Genomic DNA, 27,908 nt, shown 5'->3' with positions numbered 1-27,908 from the left:
TTGACAGGCAGGGCCCAGGTGAGAGTGGCAGCGGCCCCCAAGCACTGGGCGAGGCGGGCCCCAGCTCCCTCGGTGGCCGCGCCGGGGCCGTGCGGCACCTGCTCTCAGCGCTCCCAGGCGCCCGCGCATTGAGGCTGGCAGCTGGGAACTACATTTCCCAGGCATCCCCGCGGCGCTCCCGGAAGCCGGGGCGGCGGGGGGGGGGGCAGTGGGAGGGGGCGGCGCGGTGGTTTGTGGGAGCGGCAGCGGCGGTGGTCTCCATCATGGCGGCTTCCATTTCGGGCTACACGTTCAGTTCCGTCTGTTACTACAGCGCTAACAGCAGCGCGGATCACGTAGGTGTCCGGGGCTGCGCCCTGCTCCCCGCCGGGGAGCTGCCGGGAGGGAGACGGGCTCCTCACCCCCCACTGGGGCAGGGGGGCTTCAGGGAACCCCTGCCCGCTTGCCCTGGGCCTAGCGCCCCCTGTCCCGCCCACTCTCCCCGAGCCGGCCGCCTTCGCCTCACCTCTGCGCCGGGGCAGGCTGGGGGTGAGGGGATGGGGGGGTAAGGGAAGTGGAGGGGCAGAGTTGGGGGGGGGTGGGGCATGTTGTGATTAGGTGTTGTGAAGGTCTTGGGGAAGTGAGTCTCTTACGTTTCCCCCCCGCAACGGGTCTAACGAATCAGTCAGAGGGTGTACAGGGAAAAGGGGGAAGCCCAGGTGGACTGAACCCCTCGGCCCGACACAGAGCAGTAGGCATTAAAAGTGTTGTGTGTTGTTGCAATCCAGACTAGGCGTTTGCATGTCCGTGCATTGCTGACATTAGTCGTGCATCAGTCCTGCCTCTAGGGATGTTTATTTCTCTGGTTGTTCCGGTTCTCGTTTAACTCTGGTCTGAATACTTTCAGGAAATGGATCCCGTTCTCCATCTTCTCTTGTGTGCCCCACATGCCCCTGCTGACATTAACCAGGTGGATAGTATGGTGCCATAGTCGCAGAAGGCTATTCACAGGTGGCTAAACCAAAAGCTAGCTTCCAAAAGCTGCCTAATATCTTGAGTTCATTACTCTAAAAAGCCTACTTTGTTCTTATAAAAGACTATTTTTACAATATTCTCTGCAGTGTGCATAGTTTCTCTTTCTCGCATAAAATCATTTTGGCGTACAATAGACATTGGATCATAATTCACTTAAATAAACTGCCTACTTGGATCATCCCTTGAGTATTGTAATTTACTTGTTAACCTAATACAAGTTATCACTCTACTTTCATTGTAAAATGTATGTAATCAAGAAGCAGAAATTTAAAGAGAGTTTGTCAGTTGCATTATCAACTTTTCTATTGACCATGTTGCACAAAGTAAACACATTAAATGTAGCTTTTTTATCATACTACTAGAATTTATTATAGGGATTTTATAATGCCTGCAAAGGTCTTTCACCCTTGAAAGTAGATCTTTCATTTTAAAGAGGTTGGTTTTGATTGACAGTCTGATGTAGGCCCAAATTTTGCAAACATGTATGTTATTAACTTTGTTGCTGTGAGTACTTTCTAATAAAGTCAAGCATTTGTGTGAATGCTGCTGGATCAGGGCCTTGTATCAGTGTGCCATGTACTTGAAAGTTGGGGTGGGTGTACAATAAAAAGGTGCATCCGATGGAGTGAGCTGTAGCTCACGAAAGCTTATGCTCAAATAAATTGGTTAGTCTCTAAGGTGCCACAAGTACTCCTTTTCTTTTTGCGAATACAGACTAACAGGGCTGTTACACTGAAACCAATAAAAAGGGGGGAAACATAAGCATCTGGATTAAACCTCTTTATTCTTCACAGTGTACTAGCACTAGTCATTAAAAATATTAGCTAGAGTCTGGCTTGCAGCAATATATATTTGCGGTTAGGGCTTTGCTGACATTAGCTTTTAATCCACTGGTAGGTAGTGTAAATTTGCTCTACTTATCTGAACGGAAAAAAAAAATGGCAACCTATTGTTTCATTATTTATATTGATAGGGCCTGATTATCAGTTATCCCACTCTTGTGCTTGGGATAGGAACAGAGAGGGAAAGATGGCTTTAATTACAAAAGAATGATCTGACTCATTCTGACCAATTGTCCACCTACCCCTGTATCCTGTCTTCCAACAGTGGCCGATTCCAAATCCTTCACTGGGAAGGAACAGAACAGGGCAATTAAGAGTAATCCACCCCCTGTGGCTAGTCCCAGCTTCTAACATTTGGTGGTTTAGGGACACCTGGAGCATGTGGTTGTGTCCCGGAGCATCTTAGCTAATGGATGTATTCTCCATGAATTTATCTAATTCTTTTTTGAACCCATTTATGCTTTTGGTCTTCACAGCATCACATGGCAACAAGTTCAACAGGTTGGCTATGTGTTGTGTGAAGAAGTACTCCTTTTGTTTGTTTGAAACCTGCCTATTAAATTCACCACTGTTTTCCATTTTCTGGAAGTGCCCAGCCCCAGCATCAGGTGTAAATAGAGCAACCTCAGGGCTTCTGTAGTGTACACTCTGTTTCCTGTGGGCCTTGGAAGGAGAGAATAATTGTGATGCACCAGCTCCATTTCCATATTATGCCCATAACATGGCCCCTGTACCGGGATTGTTAACAAAGTGCATATAGAGCCCTTACACAAGTTTTACAGTTGCAAAGATAGTATTTCTTCAAAAGCAATTTCTGCCTCATTCAACACATCGTTACACTGCCAGATTTGCATAAAGGGGCCTTAAGTGAAACTTAGAATCAGGCAATGTTGAATTTACTGATAGTTGCATTTGTTGTTGCGCAAATCAACATGTCAATTTCAAACAGTCTTACATTTAATTTTTTTATTAAATGTGCTTGGGAATAAATTATACTAGTGGGTTCTTTCTGTTTTTAGTCTGCATCTTTTTTAATTGTAGGAAGGATTTCTGCTTGGAGAGGTAAGACAAGAGGAGACATTTAGTATCAGTGATTCACAAATCAGCAACACTGAATTTCTGCAAGTAATCGGTAAGTTGTACTAAGCTTTGAGAAATTCTGGAAGAGGTGCCTAGTTCACTTTTTTTTATAAATAAGGATTTTTTTTTTTCTGTTTAAAGGAAAAAAACTTTTAAAAAGTTTTCTCCTTTTTAAAAAATAGGTATTTTTGCTAATTCTTCTGTAAGGGTATAAGGCAAGATTTTACAACCTCCCAAGAACTGTTATCCAGATATTCTTATTTACTACCATTGTGTACATATATGGCTGAAGCATGAGGAAAGGGAACAGTTCTTTTGCTGGATACATTTTTGATGTGCCTCTCTGTAGAGTAAATGTAACTCATCTTAGCCATTCAGTAAATTCCACAAATAGTTTGAATTTTGTAAAATGAAATAATTTAGGCCCTAATCTTGAAAATGATTCCACCCACACACTTCAAATTTGATTTTTTTTTTTTTTTGCTCCCTTGTGTCTGTCTTCATTAACTTCTGTTTTTTTTTATGGGACACGAAAATATTTTTCTCTTTCTTGGTAAATAGCTGAAAAATCAGCCATCAATACTGAGGCCATCCCATCTATCAGGATTTTTGTTGTTTGCTTTTTAAATAAAATGTAGTTAGAGGGGCATGGTCAAATTCATAATCATATACGTTTAAAATCCTTACCCATGTTACTAATAACACATTAAAATTGTATTTTAAACAACTAATTAACTGTTTAGGTTTCCTGTTTACTATTTTTCATTTCTCTAGACAATGAAAATAGACTAGTGGGTTTAACTGCAGTAAGTACTACAAGAAAATATTTAGAACTCATTTAATTTCTTACTCCAAAACAGTCCTGGCCCTTGATCCTGCTAACATTTACACATGCTTAACTTAACTACTGTGAACAACCCCATTTTTTTTTTAAAGGGGCTACTCATGGCAGTCAGGTTGAGATGATGCTTAAATATGCACAGGATCGAGGCCTTGTTTATTGAACTGCAGGGTAATGTCACAAAGCTTATTTGTTTTTGCTTGCTGTGACAAAATGAGATGATTCTAATGGAGATTTTAAAGATCTGGTTTTTGCTGCTGGCTTATTGTTGGCTGTTGTAAATATATTGATTAATGGTTGAAGGGCAGTAATAGGAGTGGTCAGGTTGATAGCAATATATTTAAGAATTGTCAAGGAGGTGGTCCTTTTTAATGGATGCATGTATAAATCAAAATAAAAATGCATTAAAATATTTCTATCAGTCTTAAAATGTTGGTGTTTTTAAGGCCTAAATCCTCAGTCCTGGAATCAGATCTAGTGCCAGCAGACCCCCATTGACTTTAGCGAGGTCCTGTGCAGGTGTAAGGGATTGGCCAACACAGAGTTGATTGCAGAACAGGGCCTACATTTTAGTCCATGTTTAAACTGATATACATGATACCATGAAAAAAGACAAGTTACTGTGTGTGTGTGAGATGGGGAAGTGTGGTAGCAGAAAATTGTTGATTTTCTTCTCAATATATATTTGCTCTGACACATTTAAATTTGCATTATACAAACTCAGTTACTGATCTGAGTCATTGATGACAATAGAGCATATTAATACACTTCAGTTTCAGCACTAGGAGAAAACCAAAGGGTCTGTGTCTGTATGATGCTTTGGCTGGGGACAGAACAGGAATGGAGTCTTAGAACTTAGTAAGTAATCTAGCTAGGTATGTGTTAGATTATGATTTCTTTAAATGTCTGAGAAAATAGCTGTGCTGAATAGAATGAATATTCCTGTCTGTGTGTCTTTTGTGTAACTTAAGGTTTTGCCTAGAGGGATTCTCTATGTTTTGAATCTAATTACCCTGTAAGGGTATCTACCATCCTGATTTTACAGAGGTGATTCCTTTACTTCTATTAAAAGTCTTCTTGTAAGAAAACTGAATGCTTTTTCATTGTTCTAAGATCCAAGGGTTTGGGTCTGTGGTCACCTATGCAAATTGGGGAGGATTTTTACCAAACCTTCCCCAGGAAGTGGAGTGCAATGATTGGGAGGATTTTGGGGGGAAAGACGTGTCCAAACTACGTTTCCCAGTAAACCCAGATAAAGTTTGGTGGTGGCAGTGGAAATCCAAGGGTAAAATAATTTTGTATCTTGGGGAAGTTTTAACCTAAGCTGGTAAAAGTAAGCTTAGGAGGTTTTCATGCAGGTCCCCACATCTGTACCCTAGAGTTCAGAGTGGGGAAGGAACCTTGACAGAGGTAACTACATTGTATGCTGGTATTATATTATTTACTGGCTTTGTTTAGCAAATCATTTCCACGAGACTCAAGAATGTCAGGCTGTAAATCTGGAATTGGCATTGTTATCTTTGGTTTGCAATTAAATAAAAATGTTACTTTCACAGCTGCATCCCTATTGTAGCCAAAAACAAGTTGAAATCTCTGGAAGCACAAACATACATTGATGTGCAGAGACTTATTTTGGCAAAAAGAAAAGGAGTACTTGTGGCACCTTAGAGACTAACCAATTTATTTGAGCATAAGCTTTCGTGAGCTACAGCTCACTTCATCGGATGCATACTGTGGAAAGTGTAGAAGATCTTTTTATACACACAAAGCATGAAAAAATACCTCCCCCCACCCCATTCTCCTGCTGGTAATAGCTTATCTAAAGTGATCACTCTCCTTACCAATGTGTATGGTAATCAAGTTGGGCCATTTCCAACACACATCCAGGTTCCCCCCCCACACACACACACAGCAGGAGAGTGGGTTTGTGTGTGGGGGGGTGAGAGGTACTTTCCACAGTATGCATCCGATGAAGTGAGCTGTAGCTCACAAAAGCTTATGCTCAAATAAATTGGTTAGTCTCTAAGGTGCCACAAGTACTCCTTTTCTTTTTGCAAATACAGACTAACATGGCTGTTACTCTGAAACCTGTCATTATTTTGGCAGTGTCTGAATATAGTGAAAAGTTAATGTGTAAAGTCTGTTCTTGGAGATTGTGGTTTGATTGATCTGAAATTGCTGAAGTTGTGAGCAAACTCTGAGGCTTTCAGAACAGCAAGTGATGAATTACTCTTCAGGGAGGAAGGTACCAAGCAAAGTTACTGCTAAGTGCTCACTTTGGCAGAGCTCAAAATATTGGTACTCTGTATAAATGCTGCTGAATCTAAGGAAAGAATAGGGGCTTAAGAGTACTTAAGACAGAAGCGCTAGAAAGGATTGGTAGAGAAAAATGCAAATAAAAGATAAACAGTAGCTGATTAAAAAGTCATAACTGGAAGGATAGTTGGTACAAGTACCTAAAGCACAGAAACAAACAAACTTTGATTCACGTTGAAAAGACAGATATAATAATTTATGGGCTTTTTAATTATTTTCCCATTCTTGCCCCACAGCACAGATCTTTTATAACCTTTGCTGCTTAAATGTGAATCTTAGGAAATATTTGTTACTAATTCTTAAAATCAGAAAAAAAAATAATGCAGTGACTTTGTTTAGTTGTAATCACATTGGCTAAAAGAAAATGAGTATTTGTGGCACCTTAGAGACTAACCAATTTATTTGAGCATAAGCTTTCGTGAGCTACAGCTCACTTCATCGGTTGCATCCGATGAAGTGAGCTGTAGCTCACGAAAGCTTATGCTCAAATAAATTGGTTAGTCTCTAAGGTGCCACAAATACTCATTTTCTTTTTGCAAATACAGACTAACACGGCTGCTGCTCTGAAACCTGTCACATTGGCTAAAGTGACAGGAAAGCAGTCATGCCAGGTGGTGCTTACCATCTTCTCTTTTAGGTCATTAATCTGTATTTCCCTTCCTCCAATTTGGTTAATTTGTCACATCTAACTGTTATGTTTGCTTCCTACACATTTTTCTATCTGTCACTGCACCATTACTGAACAACTGTAAACAGATTACTATAGGAAGATACATCTAAAAGCAAATGAATCTGAAAACTTAGCAATATATTAGATACTTAACACCCATAGAAGAATATTTTAAAATGTGATTACTAGGTTCACTTACATGTTCCCTAGGTTCATTATGCTCAGTATAATGCATTCTTAGACAGAAAGACTACCCTCTCACCCTACAGGGGGCAATTCTTGTTGTCAGAAGTTGTCCACAGACTGACAGCAGTATATTGTATATGATATTGTTTATTATTGGAGATTTAGAAGAAATTGTGCAATTGTACACCACCACAGTTTTCTCTGGGTTTTGAGCTGCTGGGACAGACACTTTCTTTTTTTTATTACAGAAATCCATGACCACGAGCCTTGTTCAAAACTCTTTAGGTAAGCTATTTCTGTTGTTTGACTGTACTGATTCCACTGTTGGGTGAATCCGGCACATAAAGATAGGTAGCTCATTGAAATACATTAGTGTTTCAAATGTGTATAGTAACACTTGAAACTGCTCTTTATGTGGTTGTATTATAGTAATATGGCTAAATGGCTCCCATTGTGACACAGAAAACATCCTTTGAAAGCTGTACTAACACCATTTTAATGTAGAGTTTTAGTTTAAAAAGCACATATCAGCAAAGTATGTGTAGGTACCATGGCCCAGATTCTTTCCTGTTTTGAATTTTCATTTGATGTATTAGAGAGTGGTGGCAGTGAAGGATCCGGTCTTGGCTCCCTGATAGTTGAGGTGGAGCTGCACCCTAGTATAGGTTGGAGAATCATTTGGACTGCTTTAACCTATGCCAGTTTGTCCCCAAGAGACCTGGGGAATAGATGTGCAGCACACTCTGGTCACCCTCACCTCAGATGACCCCTAGACCAGGGCCAGGGAGTGGTGTAGGAGCCAAGAATGATGACTTTGCATCAGCTAATTATTCTCCCATGCCAGAGGAATTTTCAGCTGGCTAGATCAAGCTGATGTCTGGCCCCTCTGCACTGCCAGAATGTAAAAGAGAATCTAGCTCTATATATCTTCATTTAGAAGACTCAGACTGTGTTAAATCTAATTTTCTCATGTAGACTGCAGTTACTAAGCAAAGGTGGCTTCTAAATTACTATCTATAGTATGTGTTTAGAAGTTGCATTTTTAGAAATAATCCCTGGTTATGTTCCACGCATTTGTTTTTATTTGGAGATTTCCACAGATTTACTAAGGAATGGGCCGCAAGTGTCATGATTGACATTTATTATATTAAAAAACAGACCCTGCAGTCTGATTTGCTGTCTGATAATTACAGAAGGGAATAGTCTCATCCCTGTGATTTATGTGCAAGACTCTCCACATCTCAGGTTATGTCCCAGTATCTGGCTGGTCTTTTTCGGATGTCCATGCATTGGTCCCTGGTGCTGCTTCATGCAGTATACCTCAAAGCTGAAATCATGTTCTTACAATCATCTTCCCAATTAGTTGATTACTAGTAGTTGAGTCAGTACTAGTATATTTCAGTGTAACTTCTTTACAAAAATATTCAGTTGCTTTTGAACTCCAAGAGAGTCTTAAGTACAGACACATCCTTAGGGGAGGATTTATTAAAGGTGGTACTCTATATCCTAGTAGAGAAGAGAGAATAGAAGTTGATGAAGTACAGGTAGGAACTGAAGAGGAACAGTCAAATGAAGAGTCCCATTCAGTTACACCACATGATGGTAGACAGCTAAATATTGACAAATTTAATAAGTGCTTGTATACAAATGCAAGAATTCTAAATAGATGGATGAACTTGAGTGCCAGGTATTAAATGAAGATATTAATATAATAGACATCACAGAAACTTGGTAGGAATGATGATCATCAGTGGGACCTGGTATACCATGGTACAAAATATATACGAATGACAGAGTGGATTGCGTTGGTGCGGGAGTAGCATTGTATGTGAAAGAAAGCATAGACCCAAATATAGTAAAAATGTTAAATGATTCAAACCGTATAATACAATCTCTCTGGATAGAAATTCCATGCTTGAATAATAAGAGTATAGAAGTAGGAACATACTGCGGACCACCTCACCAGAGTGATGGTGGTGATTGTGAAATGCTCAGGGAGATTAGAGAGGCTATGAAAACAGTAAACCCAGTAATAATGGGGGATTTCAACTATCCCCATATTGCCTGGGAGCATGTCACCTCAGAATGGGATGCAAAGATAACATTTCTAGACACCATTAATGACTATTTCTTGGAGCTATTTCTGGAACCTACAAGAGGAGAAGCAGTTCTTGATTTAGTCATAAGTAGCACACAGGATCTGGTCCAAGATGTGAATATAGCTGAGCCACTCAATAATAGCAACCATAATGTAATTAAACTGTGCAGGGAAAATACCAAAGAAACCCACCACAGTAGCATTTAACTTCAAAAAGGGGAGCTACACAAATATGAGGAGCCTAGTTAAACAGAAATTAAAAGAAAGAGTTGTAAGAGTGAAATGCCTGCAAGCTGCATGGAAACTTTTGAAAGACCCCATAATAGAGGCTCAAACTATATGTATATCCCAAATTTAAAAAAAAAAAAAGTAAGAGGATTAAAAAAATGCCGTCATGGCCAAGCAGCGGAGTAAAAGAGGCGGGTAGAGGCAAAGAGACATCCTTTAAAAATTGGAAGTCAAAACCTACTCAGTAAAACAAAGGAGCATAAACTCTGGCAAGTCAAAAGTAAAAGTGCAAATAGCCAGGCCAAAAAAGAATTTGAAGAGCAACTAGCAAAAGGCACAGAAACTAACAGCAAAACTTCAAATATGTCAGAAGCAGGAAGCTTGCCAAATATTCAGTGGGGCCACTGAATGATAGGAATGCTAAAGGAGTATTCAGTGAAGGCTGTTGTGGAGAAGCTAAATTAATTCTTTTCATTAGTCTCCACTACAGAGGATGTGAGGGAGATTCCCACATCTGAGCCATTCTTTTTAGTTGACAAATGTGAGGAACTGTCCCAGATTGAGGTGTCAGAGGTGGTTTTGGAAGAAGTTGATAAATAGTAATAAGTCACCAGGAGCAGATAGTGTTCACCCAAGGGAACTCAAATATGAAATTTTAGAACTACTGACTGTAGTATGTTACCTATTGCTTAAGCCTCTGTACCGGATGACTGACTGACAGCAATATAATGCCAATTTTTAAAAAAAATATTCCAGAAGCAGTCCTGGCAATTACAGGCCATTAAGCCTAACTTCAGTACCAGGCAAATTGGTTGAAGCTATAGTAAAGAACAGAATTATCCAACACATAGATGAACATAATATGTTGGGGAAGAGTAAACACAACTTTTGTAAAAGGAAATCATGCCCCACCAATCTATTAGAATTCTTTGAGAGGGTCAACAAGCATGTGGACAGTGGTGATCCAGTTGATATAGTGTACTTTAGACTCAAAGTCTTTGACAACGTTCCCCAAAGGCTCATAAGTAAAGCAGGCAGTCGTGGTATAAGTGGGAAGGTCATCTCATAGATCAGTAACTGATTAAAAGACAGGCAACAAAGGGCAGGAATAAATTGTCAGTTTTCACAGTGGAGAGAGGTAAAGAGTGAGGTCCCCTAAGGATCTGTACTGGAACTAATGCTGTTCAGCATACTCATAAATGATCTGGAAAAGGGGGGTAAACAGTGAGATGGCAAAGGTTTCAGACAATACAAAATCACTCAAGATAGTTAAGTCCAAAGCTGACTGCAGAAAGTTACAGAGGGATCTCAGAAAACTGAGTGCCTTGGCAACAAAATGGCAGATGAAATTCAATGTTGATAAATGCAAAATAATGTATATTGGAAAACACAATCTCAACTATTCGTACAAAATGATGGGTCTAAATTACCTGTTAACACATAGGAAAATGTCCTTAAAGTCATGGGTGGTTCTCTGAAAACATCCACTCAATGTGCAGCAGCAGTCAAAAAAGCTAAAATTGTTAGGAACTATTAGGAAAGAAGTAGATAAGACAGAAAATATCATAATGCTGTAACTATATGAATCCATGTTACAGCCACACTTGGAATACTATCTTCAGTTCTGGTTGCCCCATCTCAAGAAAGGTATATTAGAATTGAAAAAAGTACAGAAAAGTGCAACAAAGGTATATTTTCTAACAGCTTCTGTATGAGGAGAGATTAAGAAGACTGGGACTTTTCATCTTAGAAAAGAGATGGCTAAGGAGGGATATGATAGAGTTCTATAAAATCATGAATGCTGTGGAGAAAGTGAATAGGGGTCACCCAGCAAAATTGATAGCAGATTTAAAAGAAACAAAAGGAAGTATTACCCCTCACAGTGCATTGTCAACTTGTGGAACTCGTTGCCAGGGGATGCTGTAAAGGTCAAAAGTATAACTGTATTCAGAAGAGGATTAGATAAGTTTATGAAGGATAGGTCCATCAATGGTTATTAGCCAGGATGTTCAGGGATGCTATCCCATTCTCTGGGTGTTGCTAAATTTCTGATGGCCAGAAGCTGGGACTGGACAACAGGATGGATCGCTCAATAAATTGCCTTGTTCTGTTCATTCCCAGGGAAGCATTTGGCACCAGCCACTGTCAGAAGACAGGATATTGAGCTAGATGGACCATTGGTCAGACCCAGTATGGCTGCTCTGATGTTCAAAGTGCATATGCTACTCATCAGTAGCAGTGCTCAGTATGTGTTGCTCTTCCTTTAACCTTCACATACAAAAACATTTTTGGCACACTACCAAAGCTTCTTGACTTAAATGTAGTCAGTCATAAGGAGACCTACAGCTGATCCACCCTGTGCTCTTTGAAAAGAACAGCTGTGGCCTTGCTGCTATTGAATAGGGTGGGTTTGGTTGCAGTGCATTTCCCAAGTTGTGGGAACTGAGCCAAAAATAAGGGTTCTAAAAAGGCCATTTTCCTGTAGCAAAACAGTTTGCAAATGAAGTTGCTCAATTTTTTACAATAATTGCTGGGTATCATCATCCTTGTATGTAGGAATGATGGTTCCATGAACTATAGAAAACAGACTTATGGGATTAGATGCCACTTTACATGAAAGAAAGCTTAAACATTTTAAAGGTGAACTGAAAGGATTATGTAATTAAATTATTCAGGATTCCACATTCATAATGAAATATTAGTCTTAAAATTCAAAATAACTTGCATCTTAAAACAAAATATAGTTCCACCTTTATTTACTGGCCAAGTACTGAGTTCAGGATTTTGTTTTTCCCTGACAAGAGTTGAGATCATAGACCTCTAAATCAGAGTGTTTTCCTGCACTGCTTTAGGAGTTAGTGATATCAGCTCTTGAAAGAGACTAAAGACTTGGCAGGTAAGTGAAGGAGAAATCTATTTTCAAATGTTTTTCCCATGTTTTGAAATGTGTAAACCATTTGAATTCATGTTTTGTTATTGACTTAGGCCCCAGTCGTGCAAATGGAGCCATATGGGCACACCCTTACACTTGCATGGATAACTGTGGACTTCAGTGGAACTTCACAGGTATAAGGGTCCGCCCATGTAGATCTGGTTACAGGACTGCAGCCTGAAAAGGTGTTTCCATATTTTTTTAATTGAAATATAAAATTGCTGTTCTTTCTCTCCGTCACATTTAGCAGGTGGAGAACCCAGACATCCAAACCTAGGGTTTTTCAAGAGCTAGTCAGAGGAAACTTATGCAGTCCAGCTACATGCTCCTTGTAAGAAGGGGTTGCCAATGAAATAATTGCCACCTAGCTGTTGGGTGCAACAACACTGAAGATTTTTTTAAACCAGTAGTTAAAACAAGGCATATTGTTTTTTCACCGTTAGTGGTCTCGGCACCATGTTGCTAAATTGCTGCATTGGATAAATGTAAAGCTGCTCAGTATTCTGTGGCTGAATTATGAGATAGTATCTAAAGATTAATTTAAGTACTGTATGTTTACCAAGATGACATGTGAATGGTCTGTAAACTGTACCTATATTTTTTTTCCTTTTTGGTTTAAGCTTTTATGACTATGCAGGCAAAGTTAATGAGGAGAGTTTGGACAGAATTCTTAAAGATCGAAGAAAAGTAAGTTTCACTATATTCTTCTACATTTGTTTTATTTTTCCCCCTTTTATAGCATATAGAGTCTACAAACAGGAAAAAATGGAACTTGGGGCTCATACAAATGAGCAACTGAACGTACTGCCTGGAACAAGTGCTTTCTTTTTCAAATCTGCCAGTTTATCTTGACTCGCATCATCTTTGGCAATACCAGGATTGAGTTTATCCTGTGAAGAGGCTATCAGTCATGCCAATTATTTTGTCAGTTTTGTGAGTCTGCTAATTTTAACTAGGGGCAAAACCAGAAGGACCAAATTCATGCTCACATGAAACCTTAGATTTAAGTTCAGGTCCCCAGAAATTAATAACTAGTACAGTATTAACCTACTGTCACCAGCCAATGGCTGAGTTAGACTTGCATAATAATGACTGCACTGTGCAACGTTGGCCAACAGAAAAGAGAGTTTATGTGAAATGCTCATTTAATCCAAGAGCAGTTACTGTGAAAATGTTCAGATACTCCTGCTTAAAAATAGTTATAGATTTATTAGAAAGGTTGACAAACAGCCTTGGAATTCAAATATTTCCACCATCTGAAATATTTTTAAACTGAAACAATATTGCCTCACAAAGTAGCTATTATTAAACTAGTGTACTCTTATTCAACTGTACTTTGCTATTAGCACATTCAGTACTATATTTAAAATGTTTTAAGTTTCTACAGTTGACCAAGAGAGGAGTATCAAACTCTTACCAATGGCTCATTTTCAACACAAATTTAAAACTTGTTAGTACTGTATCTTAACAATTAGCAAATACTTGTTTCAGACATTTTTAACAGATCTGATGTCTTAAAGAGCAGAACTGAGCTTCAGATTGGAGACAAGCAATTTTTAGAGCAAGGATAATCAATTATTTTTGGTCAAGGTCCAAATTTCTTAGTCACGGTATGGTCAAGGTCCAGACTCCAGAGAAATATTTTTCATACCACAATTACAATAATGATAATAATAAGTACACAAAAAGATTTCACGGTCAGTTCAAAAGCATCTGGCAGTCTGGATTTGTCCCACGTTCCACTTATTGACTACCCTTGTCTTAGAGTATGTCTTCACTGCAAACTGAACTCTTTTTGAGTTAACGTGGCTTGGTTATTTTGCAGTGTGGTTGCTCTCACCTACTTTTCTTAGCTCGAATGTTGTATTAGCACCTGGCAAGTTGTGCAAACTTGAGCTGTAACCTATATCCCCTGGCTGTCTAGCCAGCCTAAGGTAAGAGCTTTTGAGTGTGGACAGGCCTAAAGTTGGGGCAACTCTGAAATTATAACTCAAATTAACTCTCTACAGTGAAGAGAAGATCTAAGTTATCTGTTCTAACTAAACAATTATTTCAGTACCAGTTCCTGCGCCACAAATCTACTTTTAGTTCCCTGTAACCATTTATTTCTTGTCAGTTTGCTCCAACAAAAGCAGTTGCCTCAACTATGTCTTACGTCTAGTAATGATCACATGGGTGTTTCCCGTCTCCAACATTTAATTCTATAAGCACATAACTCCAGCACAGAACAGTATAAATATGGTGTGTGTGAACAAGATGTTCTCAACTGTTGAAAGAATGAGAGACGTTTCAGTCTTTCAGTTCCCCTTCAGGAGATAAAGCAGAAAACACTTTATTAAAACTGTCTGGCATTTTCTTTTCTTTAAGCCCGTAGTGTACATTTTCAAATCAAGACACCAACTTTTCAGCTGAATTTTATTTTGTTGAGATATAGGTCAATTTCAGACTGTCAGTGAAGATGCATTATCTGCCACCTGAAAGTAGATAGACTTGAGAAGGGGAAAAGCTCTTAAGTGTCATGTGACTCAGCTCTCCAGATTTAAATTTAATGGATTCTTAATGCCATTAAGTTACCAGGACAACAACTAAAATAAAAATGCAGTTAGTAAATATCCTGGATTCAGCTGATTGCTAGCTGAGCTTCCTCAGAATCCACAGCAGTAGAGGTTTGATTGGAAAAAAGACTGAGTAATATTTGCTAATGGGTTTTTGTATTTAATACAAGTGTCATGCATTGACAGTTAATGTGTAGAATCCACTTTACTCTTTTTGAATGTATAGACATTTTCTTTATAATTCTGTGTACTCTCGTGGCTCTTACTGAGCCAGGTTCTGGTAATGAGCTAACTTTCTGCATTATTGTCCCTTTATTTCATGTAAACTAGCATGTAAATTATGAAGTTAAGTACATGTTAGTATTTGGTATAATAAATGAATTACTAGATGGATGTTATCTGCAGTACCTACAAGTATGTCAATTAAATGCTCAAAGGGATCATTTCAGCACTATACACAGCAGATTAATCCCACAGCTCCTGTGAATAAACATAAATTTGCAATTCTGTTCTCTGATGCATGTCATTGAAAATGTATCTCAAAAGTGCAACACAAGTGAATAGTCTGTTGCAGCAATCCTCAAAATAAAAGAGAAAAAGCTGCCAGGTTTGAAAACTGAGCAAGTAGCAACAAAGAGAAGATACTCTGAGACTTGCCTCTAAAATATAACCTTCCATTATAAGTGGGTTCCTAGATAGCATGAAGAGAATTAATTTATTCTTTCTTCTACAAAAAGGTTTGTAACAATAAACCACTTAAACTTTCAGACGTGGCAATAGTGATAGTCTGTGTAAAATGCAAGCAATCTACAATAATTCAGAATTATATAGTTGTCAGAATTTTTCTTAACTACATTAGCCATACTTTGAGCTTCAACAGATAAAACTATGAATCTTTTATCTCTCCATTGATACTTTGTTTTTCTCTTCTTTACTTTCATTACAGAATGTTATTGGATGGTACAGATTTAGGAGAAACACTCCGCAACAAATGTCATATAGAGAGCACATCATCCATAAACAGCTGACACACATTCTTGGAGTGCCTGACCTTGTCTTCCTTCTCTTCAGCTTCATCTCGACTGCAAATAACTCAACACATGCTTTAGAGTATGTGCTCTTTAGACCAAACCGAAGGTAAACAGTCCGGGTTCACATCAGCTACCACAGTGTGGTTGTAATTATAATCTTTATTAAAATGCCTAATAGCATTAAGAACTATTTTAAAAAATATCTATACTGAAAGCAATTGTCGACTGGTCAAAGTCTGGTTTTTATATACATACATAATAAAACAGGGTAGCATGTTTTTCTCTGGAAGCAATTCATAAATGAAACTAAGATTCAGTCAGGACAATGGAAAGTTATTTTTCAGTCAATAAATTTTTTTAGACTAAAAATAGACCTTGAAAAAGTTGTTTCTAAAGAGAAATGAGAAGTCAGTATGGCTTTGCATCTCCAAAATTTCTGAGCTGGGAATGTGGCTTCCTTTCTGCACCTACAATAGCCTGATTAGTCCACAGTTGACAATTTAGGGTGGAGGTGGGCAAACTACGCCCCGTGGGACCATCCTGCCCAGCCCCTGAGCTTCCGGCCAGGGAGGCTAGCTCCCAGCCCCTCCCCTGCTGCCCCCCTCCCCAGCAGCCTCACTGCACCCCAGCGCTCTGGCCCACAACTCCTGCCGGGCAGCGCAGGTGGCTTGGCTGGCTCCAGCCAGGCTGCAAGCTCCTGCTGCTCTGAGCAGCATGGTAAGGGGGTGGGGTTGGATAAGGGGCAGGGGGTCCAGGGGGGCAGGGGGCGGTTGGATGGGGCGGAGGTTCAGGGCGGAGGGCAGTTTGGATGGGGAACAGGGGGTGCTGGATCAGCAGCCTGTCAGGGGGCGGGGATTTGGATAGGGGTAGGGGCAGTCAGGGAGCAGGGGGGGGTTGGATGGGGGTGGGGTCCCGGGGGGGGCGGTTAGGGGCAGAGGTCCCAGGAGGAGGTGGTCAGGGGAGAAGGAGCAGGAGGGTTGGATGGGTTGGGGATTCTGAGGGGGGCAGTCAGGGGGTGAGAAGTGGGAGGGGGCAGATAGGGGACAGACTGTTTTGGGGAGGCACAGCCTTCCATACGGTTTCTCAACACCGATGTAGCCCTCGGGCCAAAAAGTTTGCCCACCCCTGATTTAGGGGGTATGAAAGATCCACCTACTGGTCAATTTTGGTTCTGCATGAATGTGTTAAAAATAAAAGACAGCCATCTTTGAATATGACAAACTGTTTATTCAAAATACAGCAGACCTAGAAATTTATATTAGCTTAAACTTTAAAGGAGTTGAGATCCTCACGTACTCGCCTTGCTTGGAGACAGACCTGTCCACTTTGGGTAGGGAGGTGGGGGCATATCAAGACTTGCAAAAAATCTTTGGAAGAATAATAGCAGTCTCTTTCTAAACTTTCTCTAAAGGTATAATCAAAGAGTGTCACTTACAATTCCCAATCTCGGCAATACTAGTCAGCAGGAGTACAAAGTTTCTTCAGTGCCAAATACTTCTCAGAATTATGCCAAAGTTATTAAGGAACATGGGTAAGTGGAGTTTTTTTAAATTAAGTATAATCCAGAAGCTCTACAATTTTTGCCTCCTAAATAGTAATATGAATATGGATTTCAGCAAGAAATAGAACCAAGTATTGAAGCTGTTTAATAATCTGCTTCCATTTTATGCATTACCATTTTCTAAACAGCAAAACATATTTTTTAAATGAACTGATCTGAATTCTATAGGATTACAACATCAAAGTTAGACTAATTGTAGCCTAATATTGCAAGCCCTCCCTATGCAGAATTCCCACTGATTTCAGTGGATGTGCTTTATGTAGGGTGGATTTACAGGCTTTGACTCACGGTTTGGGAATGTTTATTTTCTTAGTCATTTTACTAAAATGCACAGACACTGCAAAATAACATTTAAAAATGTTTTGGGTATCTAACAAAGACATTTTTCCAGTTACTGCGTGGAAGCTTGGAGAGAGGGTTTTTTTTGTTTTGTTTAAGAGTCTAATCTTATTAGGATCAGACTCGACAAGTTTTGCCTTTTGTTCCAGAAAGAGCCTCTGCAGCTGATACGTTGTTCCCTGGATACTGGTTCCTTGGGATAGAAGCGATTTAGCAATATATGAAGTTTAATTCATTGTGTAAATATAAAAATAAAATCTTAAAGTGATTTGGAGAAAAGCAACTCAGAGAGACAGAGAAAGTTGTGATATCTTTTCTAATTATTTCTGCATATTTTCTTTTAGTACTGATTTTTTTGATAAAGATGGAGTGATGAAGGACATCAGGGCTATATATCAGGTTTATAATGCACTTCAGGAAAAAGTACAGGTAACTAATTTAATTTAGTTTAAAATAAAAAAAGACTCTTGCTGTAATTGTAGCTGTGACATCTGAAAATGGCTCACTGCTGGGCTTCAGAAATCTGAGGACTAGATTGTCAGTTTACAACTTGTCCCAAGTAGATGATGGCATATAGCTGTGCTGCCTCAGGATCAGACCCATTTGGGAACTGTGACTGAGGCTCCCCCTTTACATACACCCTGGAGTAATGTGCTACTCGTATGGACCGGTAGCAGATCATATCCCCCGCTCTACCAGCTCAGCTTTGCTGGCTGGCATGCAAAATGAGGAATGAGGCAGAGTCAAGGCTTTAGCCATCTCTGACCCTGCCCTGTGGAAGCTGCTTTCCTTTAGTGCCCCCACTGTGATCTGTGATGTAAGTAGCCTACAGTGGGCAAACCACAATTTGGCCATGCGTGTTTGGAGGGTGGCTGGATGTACTTTTATTTTTCATACATGTGCGCACACCAACATCAGAGCAATCTTCCGTCTGAGCTAACCTGTGGACAAATGCTGTTCTCTCTGAGCCTCGTCAGCTGTGCTCTCAGCGCTGCCCAGAGCATGGCACTCAGAATAAAGAAAGAGTCTCTTTCCCAGGAGTTTCTGTGCTGCCTCCAAGCTCCATATTTGAAATAGATGAACAGTTATTCACAAATGTGTTGTTAAATGGGTTGATGGGATAGCCTTGTGTAGTACCTCCTGCTTTCCAGCATTAAGTAGAGTTAGATGTATGCTTCTGCACTAATCACTGGTGAGTTTAGCTAACAAGGTGTTTGGGAAAAATTTGGGAAAATACTGACTTTCCTGGGGAACTGCTTTATTGCTCCTAGAATTGTGACCCTGCTGTCTTTTGGTGTCTAAATGGCACTAAGTCTGCTTTTACACACATACCTGCTTGTTCTTTTATCCTATGTCAAGTGTTAAAAGTTCTTTTTGTTGGTTAACTTTGAAACACGTTTCACAAAGAATGTTGCAAACTAGAAACACCAAAAATGTGTGTTAGAGCAAGAACAGATCAGTGAAATCTGTTCATTTATTCACTACACTTTTTAATTTTCACTATCAAAAACTTGAGATAGAGGAAGAATGTAGAATCTGTCTGCGCAACAGGTATAACAGCCAGGAGATCAGGTCATGACACATTTATCTCCTCACTCCTAGTTGCCCAGCTACAACACAGTTGAAAGTGTAGCATTGATGTTATATTAGCACATCACTATCAGGATCTTAAAGTCTGAACAGTTTAAGGATCTTTATTATATTTAACGCTCATAGTAATCTCATGTGGCTGTTGCTAGCACAGTTTCAGTGAGTGTGGATGAGGCCTTATTTTTTGATACTGAGTGCAGAAAAGGTTAGCAGAGTATCTGAATCACTTGTAACAGATAATAGAAAATAGAGGTAACTTCTTTCTGTTAGGAGCCTCCTCCTGTAATAATAATGCCTAGCTCTTGTATAACACTATTTATCAGTAGATCTCAAAGAGCTTCCCAATCTTTAGTGTATCTTCACCACATCTCTGTGAGGTAGGGAAGTACTATAATTCCCATTTTACAGATGCGGAACAGAGGCGCAGAGAGGCTATGTGAATTGCCCAGGGTCACGCAGGAAGTAGTGGTAAACTGTTTGGAAGTTCTTTCCATCTTGCAACAGCTGAGCATAGGCCATGATCAGTAGGTGAAAATCAGTTTTCAACATTTCATTTCATGGTCTGGTACAGTATGAGTTCATTGTCTTTGTTTCATGTTGTTTCTAGTCTGGCAATATTATCTGGCCTAGTTGTGTAACTCTTTAATGGATTTTTGGAGAATCTGAGTATGACTTATCTTATTGTGGTTTTTCTCCCAGGCAGTATGTATAGATGTAGAAAAGAGTGAACGAGTTGTTGAATCTTTCCAAGCTGATGTAAACAAACTAAAAGGGCAAATCACACAGAGAAAAAACGAAAAGGAGCAAAAAATAAGTAAGTTCCCTTATACTTATGTTCATAAACAGGATCTGTGAGGACAAAATATTTAGTAGAAACATGGACTTAAGACTCATTGGAATGATCTGCCTGTTTTTCTTATTGCAACAAAGATATGGGGCACAGTTATTGTCAACCTAATAGCTATTCTTGCACTCATGTTTACGTTGCCTGTGATAAATGTATATTGAAATAATTCTTAGTTTGTGAAGATACTTGCAACACACATTTCAATGTTCTCTACGCCAAAAGAAAAATATAATTAGCAAAATCTTAGAAAGTTGTGCATGTGAACTGGCAAAATTTGAAACTGAATTGTGGAGAGGGCTAAGTGACCCGTGTTAATATTTTTCTCCTGTGGATACCTGGCTCAATTCTTGCTTATGTTCCATTATTTAGGTGATCTTAGCCTAAAAAATGTGTGATGTTGGATAGGTTAATACAGGCTATCAGGCCTTTGGACTGTAGAACATTTGCATCATCTTACCTAGAGCATGGTGACTATGGGAGAGTGCAGCATATGCATCAATGATTTTAACAAAGGATTAAAATACATGCAGTGTTTCATATTAACTAACTTGTGTGTTTTTTCTTTGGGAAGTTTATAAGGAGAACTCATTCTGAGAGAAATACTGATTTTGGTGATAAAGAATTTGGTGGGGAATTGCTTTTCCTTCAGGTGAATTATCTATGCTAGTATCACTGTTGCTGGGATGAAGCATGGAGGGCCAGCTGCCTACATCTGGCTGAACTCTGCTGAGTGTGGGACTCCAAGATGTGGGAGGGGGGAAATGGCTGTCAGCCACTTCTCAGCTTCTGTGATGCTGGGATTGAGCCTGAACCAGCATTTGACATAGAGTGGCCTGATGGGTGCTCTTGGCTAGATCAGCTAATGGTCATACGGGGATGGAGTCACCAGCCAGAGCTCTCTGGAGTTCAGCATGCTCCAGGCACACCCCTCGAACCTTCAGCCTGCCCAAGAATACTCCCCTACACCTCGGGGTCAGGTTAATATAACAGGCTATGCCAGATGTGTACCATCTCTGGGTTTCCCTTAGGCCAAGGATATCCACAGCTTCCCTCTTAGGGTCATATTCCACAGCAGAGAGGGCAGAGCTGGAGGCCAGTACTTGGCCCACAGTTTATACAAGTGGACACACAGTACATCACTTGTGGTAGCAGCTGGCAATTAATAAAAGATAGCTGAAAAGCCAGATGTCCTTTGATTCTCCAGGATTAATGTTCTTGTGAATGATGAGATCTGTACTATATTCAATATACTTATATTCAAATTTTCATTAAAAGCACTAAGTAGGAAACCAAACACCCACTGGAGGAGAGATTTTTTTTTTTTTCCCCCTAGCTGGGTGTTGTCCATGCACAGTGGGGCATCTTATCTCAGTTTGGTGTTTGACTAAAAGGGTCTTGAAAAATGTAATTATTTCCTGTGTATGAGGGAGGGTTTTTTTTGTTTTTTGAAGTCTGAGTATGTAGAGAGAGTCAGAAGAATGATAGTAGCCATTTGAAAAGAGATCTGTAGTACTGAAAAGGCAGGAAAGTTGTGTGTGTGTGTGGTGGTTTTTTGTTTTTGGTAGTGCTGGAAGTGAAACAGAAAATAAGGGGGGGAGGATACAAAGGGATACAGAGAAAAAAAGAAATGAGGAAACAAACCGTGGAAATAACACAGAAATAGATAGTGATTTCTTCTAGGAAAGGAGAAGTGAAGTGAAACCAGAAAGGGAAAGAAGACAAACTATTTGACAAAGACCTTTTTTAAAAGGTAGTAAGTAGTAAGTTGAATGATTTATTACGTTTCATTACAGTACTCAACTGCATATCACTCCAAACTGCAGGGGATGTAATAGCATGGGAATTGAAGGGAAATTTCATCCTGGGCTAGTAGGCTTAGTCTCAGGCTAGTAGATGTCTGTACATATTTGAAGGCCTGATTTTTGTGATCGGAAGCTGGTACAGCAACATTAGTTAAATGAGGCACACTGGAAGAACTGCATGAGGTGAAGAGAATAACTAATTGATGGGATAATTAGTAGGACAGCTCTAGTGCTGCTGTAGTAATTGTCTAGTAGAGCTCTGGCCCATACATCAGTAAGACTGCAAGTTTTTTTTCAGCATTTAATCCATTAGATTGGGGCATCTTCATTTCATCTTTTAACATGTCAGCCTACCACATATCGGCTAAATTTTATTTATGAATCCACATGAGTTGTCTGTTTGCTGTTTGACTGAACTGTGGATCTGAATGAATAACTGGAATAATAACTGTGATTAAAAAATTAATCGTATGATTAAAAAAAATCATGATTAATCACATTGTGAAACAATAGTAGAATACTATTTATATAAATATTTTTGGATGCAGTTAAAACACAGAGCGGGAGACATACAATTCTCCCCCAAGGAGTTCAGTCAGAAATTTAATTAATGCATTATTTTTTTAACAAGTGTTATCAGCATGGAAACATCTCCTCTGGAATGGTGGCCAAAGCATGAAGGTGCATGTGAATGTTTAGCAATCTGGCATGTAAATACCTTGCAATGCCGGCTACAAAAGTCCCATGCAAACGCCTGTTCTCACTTTCAGGTGACATTGTAAATAAGAAGCAGGCAGCATTATCTCCTGTAAATGTAAACAAATTTGTTTCTCTTTGCGATTGGCTGAACAAGAAGTAAGACTGAGTCGACTTGTAGGCTCTAAAGTTTTACATTGTTTTGTTTTGTGTGCAGTTATGTAACAACAAAATCTACATTTGTAAGTTGCATTTTCACGATAAAGAGATTTCACTATGGTCTCTTGCATTTTCACGATAGAGACTTCACTTTTATGAGGTGAATTGAAAAATTCTATTTCTTTTGTTTATCATTTTTACTGTGCAAATATTTGTAATAAAATAATATAAAGTGAATACTATACACTTCGTATTTTGTTGTAATTGAAATCAATATATTTGAAAATGTAGAAAAACATCCAAAATATTTAATAAATTTCAGTTGGTATTCTATTGTTTGACAGTGCGATTAAAACTGCAATTAATCAACAGCCCTAATTACAATATCATTTTTTTGCATGTTAAACTAGTATCCAACAAACCCAGTCCTACATTAAGGAGTACTCACTGGTAAATATAGGCAGCTGCATAGTGCCTTTCTCAAATATCACTGAAGTTTCCTACTTGTCAGTGTTAATTCTGTAATTGAAATGTTAGTTTGAGTATTGAAATACTGCCATCTGGTATTATGTTGGAGCTGGACTCATTCATCCTTTGATTTATTTCAGACAGTGGGAGGCATAAGTAGAACAGGACAATCTTGACTCTTTTGGTTTGTGATTTAAGATCTGATGTATCAAAACGTACTTTTTGTTATGCTGGGTGTCAAAATATACCATTCTTTGTATTGATTTGCTGGGGTTTAACTTACTATGATAGAAATATGTCCTCCACGTCAAATATCCATGTTTTTATTAGAGTTCTATGCCATTTTGACAGAATAATTTTCATGGCATGTGTTAAGGGCTACCAGAAAAAAAAACCCAAGAGCAACAAAACTGCTTAATTTGCAATTATTTTCTGCTGCTCCACAATTTTCTGGCTCAGATCCATTGTTTGAACATATTTGGGCTGGTGCTAAACTGTTCCTCTTCCCTAAAAGCTGAATAGGGCTTCAGGAAACTTTTGCTTAGCCAGGAGGAGGGTATGATAAAGTGCTCCATCATTTGAGGAAACAGTGCTGATCTAACTCACTTCGGCAGACATAAGGCAGTGCAGATGAGGGAGAGAGGTATAGCTGGAGGGTGGAGAAAGAGATGCATAAAATGAAGGGAGGAAGTATAAACAAGGCGTTAAGGAGAAAATTTGAGTGCAAAGTGGAATATGGGGCAATTGTGTATTCGGAGTAATATAAAACAAAGCATCTGAACTCACCGTTGTACTTTTCACCAGTGTTCCAGAAACGTGCTCTGGAGAGAGGTTTCACTCTGGAACACATGGTTATATAATTGCGTTTAATTGTTCTCAAACATTCCTGCAAAGGGGCCACTGCCTCTTTCCATCCATTTAATGGACCAGTTTACAAAAATAACCCTGCCATTACTGCCAGCAAGAGTATCCTTTATCAACTTTATATTCAGTTGTTTGATGTGTGGTTGGGATTAAGGGATTGTTTTGTTTAGTGAGTATTCCAAGCTTTGTAATGGGCCTCTCTGCTACTAGGATTGAGAGACCTTTCCTCCAATCAGCACGGCAATGCACATGGTACCCACTACTGCTTGGGCATTTTGGCAGCAACAGTTTGATCTCCCAACCCACTTCCTGAAGGATTCCTTCTTCCTTCCTTCAACCTGGAGGATTGATGCTAGCTCTTACCTATTCACTGACCACCTGTAATACACAACCAGTGTGAATCATTACTGTTTCCTGCTTGACCAGGGATAATGCAGTTCAGGTAACCACTGCTGCATAAACCAACAAGAAGGTGAAGGTGGATAGCAAGAGTGGCCAGAGTTGAACCCAGTCTGTGTGGCAACGGATTCTGGGCACTAAGAACAGAACAGCATTAGCCGTGGACTGCCAGTAGGCTGCAGGCATCAGTTCCTGAGAGCCTGTGTCTGAGCAGACAAGAATTGCTTGAGAGAGGGTGAGACAGGAAGGTATATACACAGTTTCTGCATACATGAAATTATTAGATTAAATGTTGTAGCTGGTTTTCTACCTTCTCACTTTCTCAATACTGGGAAACTTCGTCTTTGGCATTGGAGAGTTGATCATGTATCAGTCATGCTCCCTGTATAGGGGGAAAAAGGGAGCTATTGCTATGTACTTTTCTGCTATTCAGGTCCCCATAGTAGTGCTGTTTGTTGGAAAGCTTGTCGTACTCAGCAATTATTGTTAGGTAGGTATGAATTCTGTTTCTACTGCAGAGAAGTCAGTTGAGACTGTACCTTCTAAAACATTAAAATCTATCATTTTTATAAGTGCAATAAGATATTCAAGGGAGTGATTGCTATTTTACGCTGCATGCACTACTCAGCTGCTGAAAAACCTTTTACTTTTCTATCTCACCACTCCCTGTACTGTGTGTCAAAGATGGAACCCTATTGTGTCTTAATTTACCAGACCCATGTGTTTGAACTTGTTCTTTTTCCTATGTGAGTAACATCTTGTCTATTTAAATGATTCCATATACATCAACTTTGGTGCTTTTGGCTTCACCTCAACTGTTCATAAAACACCACTTTAGTCTGAAAAAAGGCAGGCTATATGAAACATAAGTAGTAGTAGAAATATAATTCCCAGAGGCCTGAGAGTTAAGTTTACACTTAAGTCCAGTATAGCAACTTTTCTATCCATAAAATGGTTTGTTTAAATAAAGCCACTGAGAACAAAACACTTTTTTTGCCAGTTTTATGCAGTTTTCCACAAGAAACAAGACAGATGCTTTCTAATGTGTTCACTGCACCTGAATTTTCTTAAGCACTGACCAACATAAATATAAAACTAAATCACTTTTCATGCTTTTCAGTGTAATTAGGACATGTTTATTTTCCTTTTGTCTTTCATAGGACTGCAGCAAGCCATCTTAACCAGGCAAATGTCAACTGATAATTTGGAATCTATGTTTCCTCCACGAATGTCCTACCCTGGATTTGCTGTGGAAGGTTGCACACTTGAAGACTCAGATGCCTCTGATCCCCCTCCTCCTTATTCTGATTTCAGTGTGAGCAATCAAGAAAGTACTTTGGGTCATGGTCTCCCAGAAAGCAATGTTTTCATGCCTCGACCTCAAGCAGTGGGCTCTTCCAATTATGTTTCCACAAATGCAGGATTGAAGTATTCTGGTAACGGAGCATCCATGCCTTCCTCCCAAAGAGCAGTTAATGACATTGTTGATGAATCAGAAGACAGTGATTATGAGAACTTGCTTGAACCTACAGAGTCATCTGACAGTGAATACTCACAGACAAGGGATTCACGATCCCTGACGCATCCTGATGGGGATTCCAGGAACACACAAACGTCCCAGATATAATAGAAAAAAAACTCAACATGGCACTCTTTTTTTCATAATTGTTACAGAAAAATTTTGGGGATTTAACCTGGAGGAAATAAACTACAAAGAGGATTACTGTGCACAGAAAATGTAGAAGACTTGCACTAGATGGCTTATTCACCTTGTGATACATTTTGCAAGTTTATAATGGAATCATTAGGATAATCAAGTTGTGTTAATGTTGATGAGGTTCATGGATGTACTGGTAAATTTAGGCAAAATGAAATTTCTAGAAACCTTGTAGCTTTTGTTGCCGTATTTTCTTTAGGACAATAAATTGGGATTTAGTGACTAAGCACAGTTAGTCTACAAATAACAATGTTCTCTAAAATCAAAACTTACCTCTTGCACTATCATGCCTTGAATTTTAGTTTTTGAAAGGGAAACAATTTATCAATAGCCTTCAAAGCAACTTTCTATGGTGAGCCAAATTGATCTTTACCAGAAATAAAATTTTGATAATTCCAAGAAGCCTGATTGGAACAAATGTGGTCTACCTTCTTCTGTGTGCATGCTCTTTTAATAGAGAAGGGATTTGTTTCAATTTTTTGTACTAGCCTAATATATATCATTTAAAATGACTGCCTTTTTTCTGTAGGAAAAACTTATTGGTAAATCATCCAAATGAATGTCATAAGCATACTTTGGTTTTGGTGGGTTTACAATGGCTCTATGCTACTCTAGCCTCATTTACAGTCTCATTTTTGTACTAAAAATATGAAGTGCACATAGTAAATTACAAACAGTAGTTAATTCACAATTGGGCTTTAGAATCTACAAATTCCAGAAATTATAAACTATATGCCATTTCTTTGCAATCTGTGCATTGAATTTATACTTCCGTACAATTTATTTCATGTAAGGAATAGGGGATTGCATTGGGGAAGATTGTTTAGAGATTCCCCTGGGTTTATTACCTCTTTCACCTCCGGGTGAAATACACAAACATTTATTTTAATTTGAATTGCAGCTCTTATCAGAAATTCCACATTTTGGAAACATAAAATGTGGTATATGTAGAGAATCTATGTTTGGATGCACTTATATTTTTATTTAATTACTGCTTGTATTCTGATTTTGCCCAAAAGATGTGAAATTGTGCCATTAAAAAGTCTGTGTACTATTGGGCTTTTCCTTACTTGTAATTGACAAAACCTGCAGTTTATGGTGTTAACATATGCATTTAATGCTTTAAAATATGAATAACCCTCCTTTTGATTGGTTAATATCCCAAAGAACAAAACAGTTGCTTAAATGTTTAAATATTTCAGATTTACAAAAGGCTAAAATCTCATTATATAATATATATGTTGGGCAAAAACCTGTTCATTAACCTCTCTTTGCCTGTATTAAATTAAACCAAATGGGTTTGGAAAAATGAAATGTTAAAATTGGCACTCTTCTATTGGGTGTTTCAACCTTTAAACATCTAGTGGTCTATCTGTTTTAACTGTTTTACATTATTCTCATTAGCCTTAACTTGATGCATTTTGTTTTCAAGTGTTGCAGTCCATTTTAACAACAGATTTGTTCCAGTTTTATTAATGTTGGTTATCTTCAAGCAGTTGTAGTGCTGGTGTGATAAACAAGTGCTGTTGCCATCTCATCAGTTCTGGTTTTCACATAAAAGAAAGGGTTTTTTGTTTTTTTATGCTGCACAGAACCTGCAATGTACATCAGACAAAGCAGTTAAATGTGACAATAAACTCTTATTTAATCCTGTAAATATATTTTTAATATCT

General features: G+C 39.0%; 1 protein-coding gene across 2 annotated transcripts; it reads left to right on the top strand.

The window, feature by feature from the left end:
• The first annotated feature begins 216 nt into the window (after positions 1-216).
• Positions 217-27,892, top strand: ABRAXAS2 (abraxas 2, BRISC complex subunit). 2 transcript variants are annotated; one of them, XM_073354111.1, is made up of 9 exons: positions 217-335; positions 2,898-2,988; positions 7,198-7,234; positions 12,828-12,894; positions 15,709-15,899; positions 17,205-17,324; positions 18,038-18,122; positions 19,983-20,097; positions 25,679-27,892. In XM_073354111.1, the coding sequence occupies exons 1-9, from the start codon at positions 264-266 to the stop codon at positions 26,143-26,145; spliced, it is 1,245 nt and encodes a 414-aa protein (XP_073210212.1). In that variant the 5' UTR covers positions 217-263; the 3' UTR covers positions 26,146-27,892. The 2 variants fall into 2 exon arrangements, with proteins under 2 accessions (XP_073210212.1, XP_073210213.1); XM_073354112.1 differs by lacking the exon at positions 17,205-17,324.
• The last annotated feature ends 16 nt before the right edge of the window (positions 27,893-27,908 follow it).

Source organism: Lepidochelys kempii, chromosome 7, assembly GCF_965140285.1.
Source record: "Lepidochelys kempii isolate rLepKem1 chromosome 7, rLepKem1.hap1, whole genome shotgun sequence".
NCBI classification, from domain to species: Eukaryota; Metazoa; Chordata; order Testudines; family Cheloniidae; genus Lepidochelys; species Lepidochelys kempii.
This window is presented reverse-complemented; position numbering and strand designations above follow the sequence as displayed.